Source organism: Mobula birostris, chromosome 3 (genome assembly GCF_030028105.1).
Source record: "Mobula birostris isolate sMobBir1 chromosome 3, sMobBir1.hap1, whole genome shotgun sequence".
NCBI classification, from domain to species: Eukaryota; Metazoa; Chordata; class Chondrichthyes; order Myliobatiformes; family Myliobatidae; genus Mobula; species Mobula birostris.
In genome coordinates this window covers 58,324,237-58,336,243 of record NC_092372.1, presented here as the reverse complement: position 1 = coordinate 58,336,243, position 12,007 = coordinate 58,324,237, and the positions used below count along the sequence as shown (strand labels likewise).

The window sequence follows — 12,007 nt, the reverse complement described above, 5'->3', positions numbered from 1 at the left end:
AGCTCACAGTAGGATGATTACAATGGGATTGACCAAGGGGGGCAGTAATGCTGTCTCAGCTATGCTTTGAACTGAAACTGGTTAGCTGTTGATTACATGACCTTCCTTCACTATGCTTTTTTTTTGTTCTGTGCTTTCCAGTATCTCTTGCTAGACAATATACTTCTCTCCCAAAGCCTGATGGTATATTTTGACATCATTGGCTACTGCACTGAGATCTTCTGTAATCTCCAATTTCTATTTTTCCTACAACCTACCAGAAAAGACCAATGCAACTGTGACATTTCAAATAACATAACTAATGGTGTTCATGCCAATATTCCAGAAGCATTTGCAGATAAACACAGATTCGCGAAGTCTTTGTTCTAAGATAGTATTTTGGAGGCAGTACAAATATTCTGGTGCCCTAATTTTCCAACTTCCCTACTGTCAAACAGCTGTTCTAACTCTCAGCGCTCAGAGCCTATTCAGTCTTTTTGAAAGCTTGATTCTCATGCACAATCAGAAGAAATATGCATCAACCGTGACCTGGAGGTGTCCCAAATGGCATTGTGTAGTCTCAGCCTTTTAGTCCTGATAATGAATATAATCAATCATTTTGCTTGCAGGTAATTTTCAACTAACCGATCTCCTTGATCTTCAAGAACCCTTAAGTCAAGTTAACGGGTTGTTCTTGAGAAATTATTGTGGGTATCAACCTTCCTACCTCTGGCTGGAGACCTTCCCATGCGGTAATAAGTAGAGGGTCCAACTAGAAGCTGGAGACTGATGACTAGTGGTGTGCTGCAGTGACCAGTGTGATCTGTGTTATTTATCATTTATATTAATGATTTACATGATTGGCACTGAGGTATGCAGTAGAACAAAGCCATAGGAATACAGATCCATAATTTCTTCAAAGTAGCTTCACATGTAGAGATGGTGGTTAAGTTAGCTTTTGGCATATTGGCCTTCATAAAATCAGGCCATTGCATACAGGAGTTGGTTATGTTGAAGTTGCATAAGATGTTAATGAGGCTGCATTTTTAAGTATTGGGGGCAGTTCTGGTCACCGATCTATAGGAAATGGTACAGAAGATACCTAATAAAGTGGGCCTGAGTGTGTTATCCCAATTACTTATTTTAAAGAGGCTGACAAAGGCCACAGTAAAAGCAATTTGGACACACTACTTAGGCCCCTGTATCCTAATAGTGCTTTGATTTTTGCAAGGGTCTTTCAGTAAATCTGTGGGGCCATGATCTCACTGAATTTCCAGTCACTTCCAGTTCTAAAAAACACTACCTCCTGGCATCTCAGAATAACTGCAGGAACTCTTCCCACTGTGCCTCCTTTACATCTTTCAAATGCATGTCACTACTCTGAAAGCTCATTATTAAATGACTAATTCTGTTCCCACTTTCAATGACTTCTCCTGTCTCCTCTTGTTCTAGTTTCAACTTTATTGTTCTGAGTCCTGGTAGTAGAAATATTGTATTGCTTGCCATGATCATAGCAGTTACCTATATTGACTGACGGATCGCTGGATTTTTTTTTTCCCTCTGCCCCCTCCATTGTCAGACTTACTATTCCTTTCCCACTGACATTCATTTTCAAATAGGCTTTAAGGAAATAGTACTGCATTGCACATCTGCCAGTTCTGAGCAGGCAGTATGTAATCAGGATTAACACAGTGGTTCAGTCAGCTCTTTGGAGGAAAGTGAACAATTGATGTTTTGGCCAAGATCCTTCACAAGAACTTTAATCGGAGTTTCTGCCCACTGAGGTGAAATATCTTCTGAACCATAATCTTAAATATGCCGCATATGGCAGACGAAACTGTTTGATTTGTCAGCATATATACACACTAGCCAACTTCACCCACAGGTACCAAAGGTAGGCAGTTTAAAAGTTGCTTCTTTTCCTTAGGGTCATAAATTCCTTAACTGGTTTTGCTCTTCCCCCTTTTTACAAAATTCAACCCATCTCTGCCGCCTTAGGTAGTTTGTAACATATTCCAAGGATTGGCTACAGAATTTCCCTTCCAATTATGGTTGAATCAAGCTTTAGCAGGCATTGACCTGGAGGAAATAGAAAAACTATAATATAGAAAAAAGGAGTCCATGAGACTAGACAAAGGTTCCTATATTTTGTCCTCAAGCTTTTAGAATATTGATTTACTATCTTTGAAAGCTAAAATGTTAAATAACCATTCAAGTGAAAATGGTAAAAATAACAGGTTAAAATAGTCTAGTTAGATCTATGTAATACATAATTGAGGCATCCCTCCTGTCAAAATTAAGATTAGCTTTGTCACTTGTACATCAAGATCTGGTGAAATGTGTCATTTATATCAAATCAGAGGAATGTGCTGGGGCAGCCCACAGGTGTTGCCAAGCTTCCAACACCAACTTCCCCTAACTCGCTAACCCTAACAGTACATCTTTGTAACGTGGGAGAAAACCAGAGCACACCCACACAGTCATGGGGGAACATACAATGCTACATGATCACTGATTGGGGTTAGATTTTTGCTGCTGCCTGTAAAGCAATGTGCTAACTGCTACGCTCCATCAACAGGTTGCAGAAAGGTGAAAATCAATTAAACTTTAGCAAAATGAAGCTGCTTGATATTTTCATATACATGACATGACTAGTTTTATAATTTAAGATTTTATTCAAAAATATACAAGCTAACTGGAATTTTGTAGAAATCTTTTACAAAGGTTACAGATGTAGTCAATGCCTGTACCGGCAATTAAAACCTGAAAAATTACAAGCAGAGCAAAAATACAAACCATCACATGACCAAATGTACTGTAACCAGTCAATTGAATTGTTTTTTTAAAACAAAAACAGCTTTGTAGTTCACTTAAGCAAACAAATAATTTTTAAACTACACTAAATTTACATAAACCCAAATCTTAAAAGCATCCAACCATTGAGGTTAGTTACTTATTATAATGAAAACCTTGAATAATAATTGCATAGCACAGTTACATTCTAGTTTTTTGTATTTGTAAAATAGTGTAATTAAAAGAATCTAGAATCCTAGTGACACATACACATTGTTTACACATTGGGATAATAGATCATTGACATCGTATTTTCTGTTTTCTTGCTAACTTTACCATCTTGTGAAAGAAATAAGGAACAAATCCAGCCAAGGTTCATCCTTTTTGGCAAAACAATGGCAATGGCATCAATGGATGGTTCTCATGGTCAAGTTAACTGTATATGAAAGGAAGTAGTCTGACAAATAGAGAGGCTTGCCTTTACATTGAGTCACCACTCAAGATTGAGATACCAACAAGTCTTAAACATCCATTCAAATCGTACTCAATTTTTAAATTTATAACTATATTGCTCAGAGTTTAGAACAAACCCACAGTACTTAATTCACTTTTAGCAGTACCCAAATGATCAGAATAACTTCTAAAACAATGCAAATACAAACAATCTGAATTCTCTTCCAAAATGGTTTATTTACAACCTTTGTTGGCTAAAAATAAATGAGTTTCTTCCCATTTACAGCATATTTACAGTTTCTTCCTTCTATTTTTGAACCACATGAAAGCAGCAGGTCATATAAATTAGCAGATCTTTTAATAAAGTCCATTTAGATTTTCACTTGGGTCGATATCTTGCACTGGAGAAATATATCAAAATGTTCTGAATTTTAATTAAACGATTTTTCAAGGACGTCATGGACAGCACAGATAACTGGTATCTAGGGTCCACGGGAAGAACAGCTAGAAGCCACCAACACCAAGCAGGTCCATTCGGAGGTCCCTAAGTACAACAGTATTCAAAAAATATTTGCATGTATACATTTTTCACACCTTGGAATATTGCAAAAGCTTTTACAGCTGACAAGTACTTAAAGTTATGATCACTAATAAAATGCAAAGCAACACAGCAAAATTATAAAAATCAAAAGCTCCATAAACAATGAGATATAGCCAAATATTTGTTCATATATAATTTGCACTTGTGTTTTGTATTAATTGATCTTACCTCAAGATGAAAAGATTATGTAGACACCAAATTTGATGTAATAATGATTATTTATCACATTACAATAAAATATTTAAAACCTGATATTGTCCACAGCATACAAGGCATCTCCCACCATTAAACAGTCACACAATGCTGGAGGAACTCAGCAGGCCAGGCAGCATCTACGGAAAAAGAGTACAGCTTATGTTTCAGGCCGAGACCCTTCATCAGCACCTGATGAAGGGCCCCAGCTCGAAATATCGCCTGTGCTCCAACATTCTGTGGGTGTTGCTTGGATTTCCAGCACCTGCAGGTTTTCTCTTGTTTGTTATCTCCCACCAGCCCTACTTTTAGCACATTACCTGTATATCTTCTTCCTTCTCTGGCATTGATCCAAAATGCTGGAGAATTTGACTACGAAATCTGCTCTTCAGGTTTTGAAACCATTTGCAAGCTTGTACATATACCTTATCATGTAGATCAATAAGTTCACCCAACTCCTCTCCTGTAACCTGTAAACACATTTAAACATAAATTTAGTATCAACAATACTGAAAACCACACAAGATATATCAACTAGTTAAAGTAGTAAGTATATCAGTATCCAAAGAATACAAGGCTCAAGAAAGGCAGCCAAGTACAGCAATTTGAGGAGACACATATGGAATAATGCTAGAATCAAATACCCTTTCATGAACCATGAATGTGCTCTTACAGAATTGATCAGATAGAAATGCTTCCATTTTACAATTCACTCTTTTAATGAAGGTGTGGTTTGGACAAGTTAATGAAATTTTGCTGCTCTTAAAATGCATCCCATAGACATATGTTGGTTGGGGAATGGGTAGACATCTACACTACTGGATGAGGAACTTGTATTTGTTTTAATTGGTACGTAAAACCTCTTTTCAAGGGAGTAAATATAGAAAGTTTAGAAATCAGTTCTAGCAAAAATGTTACACATAGAAAAAATTTGAAGTGAAAACACTTTTTTGTAGTGTAAAATTACTGGACCTACAAAATTCCATACTTCAATCTACAATGTTAGTAAATGCTCCAAATAATCTTTACCTTTACATCTTTCAAGTATTCAATATTGGCAGTGTAGTATCCATCTTTTTGTCCTCTTTCCAAAACCTTAAAACAATTTCCACCAACAGTATCCACAACTGATCGCCCATCAGGAAGGAAGTGAATGCTTCTTATGTGCAGCATACAGCCATAGTCAGTAAATCTATAAACAATGGGAATAACTTACATGTAAGGACCTAGGATGGTAAAAAGATCTGGCATACTTTGACCTTCCTTCTTCCCGTATAAGCATAGAACATGTTATAGATTGCATTATTCTCCAATCAAAGTATCCAGATCTCAAAAGTCACACTCAGGTATAATTGTAAGGGGTTTCTTCTTTTATGTTACTGCGTAGGCTAATTAAAATGGCTCTTTGTTATGTTATAATTGAAATGGCTTCTTTGTTATGTTAACTGCTGAGAAAGTCCTCCCGCTAGCAGTTTGTTTGGATTATGTTATTGATAAGAGGATGTTACAAACCAATTGGGATAGATGTTATTCTTTCTGTGTGATGCACGGGTTTTGGCAGAAGGTGGGAGAGAGATAGAGGATGGACAAGGTGCTGTGAGTCCACTAACAGGGTCAGACCCCAAGCAGGAGTCCGAGGTCCAGGGTGTTTGGCAAGGAGAGGAGACGGAGACAGACTCGTGTAGACCGTCTGGTTGACCACCATCGTTGGTCCCAGGCGGCAGGTCGAGGTGGTCCGAACGGAGACGCAGGGTGAAGGAGGATCCTGAGCTCCAACTATTTGTGCACGAAGAGATTGAACTTTGAAAAGTGTGGCGCCTTTTATATTTTATTCTCTATTAATTATATAGTTCCAGTAATATCTATAAACTGTAAATTATTTAATCGTATCTGGTGTATTGTCTGTTATTTGGGTGGGATGGGGTAAATCACACAGCACCTACACAAACTATTACCCAGTTTGGTGGGGCCGAGGGCTGTTTCCCTAGACGACAGCAAGCTCAGCGACCCTGAGGCTGGCCGGGGGGCTACATAATGAATCAATAATGTTGTGTGATGTTTTATAAACTATGTTAATAGTTATCTGAAATTTGCTTATTTTGCATGGTGGTTGAACCCCAAATTTTAAAATCTTATTTTTCAAAAAAATATATACATGGAAGAACATCCAGACATTCACTCTATCAATGATGCAATTTCATAAACTTATACAACTTCCAGGTACTGCTGTTTAAGGCTCAGTACTGAGATAACTTCAAGGGATGAACACTGGTTATTTACTGCTATGACAAAAAACTATATTCAATATTTTAAACATAAACAAAATTACTAAATTTATTGCATTCTAGAACTATTCCTGTAAACCACAAATGTAACCCTGTATTTTAAAAGAGAAAACAACAATTGTCAAATTGGAAGAATGCTAGAAGCCATTATGAAACATGTGATACAGAAATTACTAATGAGATTAGCAAAAACTACATGAATTAAGAGCAAATTTTTGACTAAACTGCAGGAGATTAAGAATGAACTTGTAGAATATGAGAACTAATGGAGAAAACCTAATTGGATTTTCAAAAGACCTCTGGCCAAGAATTACAGTGGGATTAGAGGTAAGGTACTGGAATGAACTGAGAATTAGTTGATACTCAAAATAGTAGGAATAAAATGATACTTATGGATTACTTGAGTTCAAATGGTGTCCGTTGTCATTTGTATTAATTATTGAGGATTTTTTTAAAAACCTGCCAATATGAAACTTAATGGAAGTGAGTTATGATTTAGACAAGTTGAAAGAGTGGGAAATGCAGTATTATGTGAAGATAGCCACTTGATAGGACAAAGGCAGAGTTTTATTTAAATAATAGATTGGGATAGCAAAGGCCCCTGGATGACCTTGTGCACCAAAACTGAAAGCAAATATGCAAGTGAAGCAAGTAAAATGGTATGTTGGCCTTCAACGCAAATGGTTTGAGTATAACTGCTAGGATGCCATGCTCCAATTATAGGGCTTCGTGACAGCAATATGGAGTACATGTGCATTTTTGACTTCTTACCGAAGAAGTTTCACACTAATTGTGGAGGAGTGCAGCATAGATTTATTGACAACAGACAAAAACTAGCAGGAATATAGAGGATCGGCCAGGACCACACTGAACAGCAGAGCAAGTTTGTAGGACCACTGTTCCTGGCACTATTTTCCATGTTTCTGTAATGAACTAAACTTGCTAATTTTGATAGCCATAGGTTGGAAAGTAAATTGTTTAGAGAATACAAAGGTTACAAAGTATAGGTTAATGACTGGGCAAAAATCCAGCAAATGCAGTAAGTGAGAAAATATTGTTTAGGCATTAAAAGCAAGAAACATTATATAAATGATGAGATATTTTTGAGCACTTTACGCAAAGAATTGGATGTTCTAGTGCACGGTTTAAGAAAAGCTGATACACAAGTATAGCCAGTAACTGGGAAAACTAACAATGCTATTGTTTAATGACTATTAGAAATTAATACAAAAGTAGGATGGTTCATCTTCAGTAATAAAGATCATTAATGAGACCTAGCTGGAATAATATGATCAATACTAACCTTGTTTGATTGCAATGGATGGAAGCAGTGCAGAAATTTATAAGCACACCTAAAATGAGGGTGTTAGGGATTGAACAGGCTGGATGTATCCACAGAATGCATGATGAGTGAAAAGTGACTAAAATTGAGGATCCTGCAGTGTGCCGTAGAAAAATCTAGAACAAGTGATGGTTGTTTAAAGAGAGGGCATCCAATTTTTAAAAAAAGGGAGAATGTTTTTGACAAGGGTTCCAAGATGCATCACCCTCAAAAGAACAATACAATTGTTGGAATATTTAAGGCAAAAGAAGTCCCATTCTTGAAAAACAAGATTGCAGTAGGAAGACTGAAAAAAACAGGATGAGACATGAATCAGATCAGCCATGACCTTAGGGCTGAACAAGTTCAAAAGACTCACAAGCCTACTCCTGCTCCCAACTTGCATGTAATGTTTGGCATATTGTTAATACATGGTGAATGGCGAGGCCCTGTTAATTTCAGAGATGTTGACAAAAAAAATACACAGCCTTCAAAAAGTGAAGGCACAGGTGGAGAGGCCAAGAATAGCATGAAACTGGGTAGAGAAGTTTGGACATGTTAATTGCATACGACATTAGATAGGCTACATTTGTACTCTTTTGTGCTGCTTTCATCACTACACCACATCACAGCCTTGGATATAGATAGGAGCAAAGGAGCAGACAGTATGGGAAAGTATTAACTGGGGAGTGCCAATTATGATGCTTTAGGCAGGAACTTAGGAGCATGATTTGGGAACAAAAGCTCAAAGGGAAGTGTACAATGGAAATGTGGAGATTGATTAGGGAGCGCTTGCATGAGGTTCTGCTTAGGTAGTCCCATTGAGGCAGAGAAAGGATTGTACAGTAAAGGAACCATGACTGACAAGAGACATGAAACACTTAGTCATGAGGAAGGAAGAGGCATACTTAAGATATAGAAAGCAAAAATCAAACAGTGCTTAAGTGTTATAAGGTAGCCAGGAAGGAGGTTAAGAAGGGACTTAGGAGAGATAGAAGGGGACATGAAAAAGCCTTGGTGAGTCGGATTAAAGAAAATCCCAAAGCATGCTACATGTACATGAAGATCAGGAGAATGACTAGAGTGAGTGTAGAATCGATCAAGGATAAGAGGAAGCATATGCCTTTATTTGAGGGGGTAGGAGAGGTCATTGAAGCTAAAATGCTGGAGCATGTCAAGGTTAAGAAAGAGGCAGTGTTTGAACTTTTGAAAAACATTTGGATAAGACCAGACAGGATATACCCAGGTCACTATGGGTAGCAAGGGAAGAGATTGCTGCACCATTGGCAATAATCTTTCTGTCTTCGCTGACTACAGGAGTATTACCAGAAGATTGGAGGATGGAAAATGTTAATCCATTGTTCAGAAAGGCAATAGGGATAATTCTGAGAATTATACAGCAGCTAGTCTTACCTCAGTGGCACTGTGATACTGGAGAGGATTCTTAGAGGCAGGATTTAGGAGCATTTAAAGCAGCATAGACCAATTAGAGATGGTCAGCATGGTTTTGAGAGGAACAGGTCATGCCTCAAGTCTGACTGATATGAGGAAATGACAATGACAACAGAGCAATGGATGTGATGCATATGGATTTTAGTAAGGTGTTTGCCAAGGTTTCCTATGGTAAGCTCATTCAGAAAATCGGGGGCATGGGATCCAGGGAAACCCGATTTGTCCACAGAAGGCAGAGAGTGGTGGTACATAGAGTGTATTCTGCCTGGATGTCCCATGGGGATCTGTTCTGGGACCCTTGTTGTTTGTGATTTTTATAAATGACTTGGATGAGGAAGTGGAGGGTGAAGTAGCAACTTTGACATGAAGTTCATGGCGGTGAGAATAATGTAGAAGGCTGTCAGAGATTACACAGGATACTGACAGGATGCAGAGCTGGGCAGGATTCCTAGAAGAGTTGGGGTACAGAGGGATCTTGGTCCCAAGGCCATAGATCCTTCAAAGCTGCCACACGTGGATAAGATTGTTAAAAAGGCGTGTTAGCCTTCATTAGTTGGGTGATTGAGTTCAACAGCTGCAAGGTAATATGGTTGTTCTGGTAGCCTCAAAGATGTGGAAGCTTAGAAAGGATGCAGAGGAAATTTACCATGATGCTGGATTAGAGAACATGTTTTGAGGTTAGGTTAAGCAATCCAAGGCTTTTCTCTTTGGAGCATAAGAGAATGAGAGATAACTTGATCGATGTGTACAAGATAAGAGGCATAGTCAGGGCCTTTTTCCCAGGGCGGCAATGGCCAATACAAGTGGACAAACTTTTCAGGTGATTCGAAGAAAGTACAGTATAAGGGGATGTCAGAGGTCAGTTCCTCCTCCTCCCAACATGGTGACAAGTGCGTGGAATACACTGCCAGGGGTGGCGATGGAGGCAGGTAAATTAAGGATATTTAAAAGACTCAGATAAGCACATAGGTGAAAGAAAAAGTGCACAACCACATGGGAGGAAAGGGCTAGTTTTATCTTGGAGTTGGGTTAAAAGGTCAGCACAGCATCATGGCCTGAAAAGCCTGTCCTGTGCTGTATTATCCTATTTCTATGAAAGATGTGCTTAAGTTAGAGGTTGTAGAAAAGATTCATACAAATGTTGCCTGAATTGGAGAGATAGAATTAGCAAGATAAATTATATTGGCCAAGTTAGTCTTCCCTGGAGCAAAGGTGACAAAGAGGTATATGAAGATATGACTGACATAGGTAGGATATAGAGCCAATGGTTGCTTCCCATGGTAGGAGTATATAAAAATTGAGGGCATAGTCTTAAGGAGAGGGGGAAGAAGTTTAAAAAAATCTAAGGGGCATATTTTTCAATGCATCTGAACAGATATTTGCATGAGCAGGGCATAATAGGATGTGGAATTAATACAGGCAAGTGAAATTAGTATAGATAGGCACAATAATTGGCATAAACAGGGTGAACAAAGTGGCCCCAATTCCATGCTGTAAAACTTTTATGATTAATTTATGGATGTGTCCTAGAGTAATATACCAGAGGTAATAGTTGTGGCAAGGAGGGAGAGCATTAGCAATAGTTCAGGGCATCTTGGATTTTGTATTCAAATCTTTGGTGATTAAAGCTAGAATTATTTCCCCTTCAGCATTCCATGCTGCAAACTTACCCCAGAAAACATTTGCTCCTCCGTAACATTTTGTCATCTTTGGCTCAATGATGAGAGGCATTGGAAGATGTGCTTAAGTTAGAGGCTATAGAGAAGATTCATAAAAATGTTGCCTGGATTGGAGAGATAGAATGAGCATTTTCCCAGGGCTGAAATGGCTCACTTGAGTGGGCATAGTTTTAAGGTGCTTAGAGGGAGATACCGAAGGGATGTCAGGGGTAAGTTTTTCCACACAGAGAGTGGTGGGTGTGTGAAATGCACTGCCAGTGGCAGTGATGGAAGTGAATACAATAGGGTCTTTCAAGAGTCTCTTAGATAGGAACATGGAGCTTAGAAAATTAGAGGGCTATGCACTATGGAAATTCTAGGTAGTTTCTAGAGTAGGTTACATGGTTGGCACAACACTGTGGGCCGAACGGCCTGTGATGTGCTGTAGATTTCTATGTTCAATATCTCAAATCTTCATTGAACTATTTTTGAAACATGCTACGGTAAGCAAATGACCAATATCTGAGAACAATAGAAAGTCATAATTAGTTTAAAACATACCCATGCTGTGGATCATTGATGCACATTCCAAACTGTTTTGTACCCGTATCAATGCATCTTCGAATCATAAGCCTATACCGTGGCTCAAAAACGTGAAGTGGACAAGGCACAGTAGGATATGCCATTGTGCACACAAAAATAGGAACATTCTTGGTTAAACTGAAAAAGAAAAAATAGATAATTTATGGATTCCACAATTTCATGGAGTTCAACACTCCAAATAACATCAAGGTGGGAAAACAAAAATCAATTAATAAACTTCATATTATCCTCATGTAAAATTGACTAAAAGAGCATCAGTATCTGTATGTACATTCACAAGAAAACCAAAATCAGTTCATATTTGAATTGAATGCTCACTATATCTGGGAGATATCAATTACAAACAACCGCCTGTGACAAAGGCATATCGTACCTTCTGAAAGTCTGTTCTAATGTATCTCAGAAATAATCAGGAGCCACGAGGGCAATTGTGTGGAATAAATTCCCTACTTGTATTTCTATTAACAAGCACACAGCTTGATTTACATATATTAATTATACTGTGTCCCAACCCAACAACAAATAAAATCTCTTGTGGGTCTGGACTGTATTCTCACTTGAGTTTTAAATATGGCTTTAAACTCTCCTTCTGAGACTGAAATGTGCCTATAACTTCCTGACAGTATTGTAAAGGAGTGCTGCTCCCATTCCCAATTTCCCCAAAACTGAA

General features: G+C 38.1%; 1 protein-coding gene across 5 annotated transcripts in view; it reads right to left on the bottom strand.

Annotated features, from left to right (window-relative positions):
- lonrf1 (LON peptidase N-terminal domain and ring finger 1) overlaps positions 1 to 12,007 on the bottom strand; it is a 44,028-nt gene that overhangs the window by 13,893 nt on the left and 18,128 nt on the right. For 2 of the 5 annotated variants that reach the window (XM_072252669.1, XM_072252672.1), the window contains exons 9-12: positions 11,296 to 11,454; positions 5,048 to 5,210; positions 4,339 to 4,488; positions 2,657 to 3,769 (exon numbers count right to left, since the gene is read on the bottom strand). In XM_072252669.1, the coding sequence (XP_072108770.1) occupies positions 3,605 to 3,769; positions 4,339 to 4,488; positions 5,048 to 5,210; positions 11,296 to 11,454 (637 nt within the window). In that variant the 3' untranslated portion in view covers positions 2,657 to 3,604. Of the gene's footprint in view, positions 1 to 2,655; positions 3,770 to 4,338; positions 4,489 to 5,047; positions 5,211 to 11,295; positions 11,455 to 12,007 lie in introns of those variants that run through there. The other 3 variants (XM_072252670.1, XM_072252671.1, XM_072252668.1) reach the window with 2 other exon arrangements.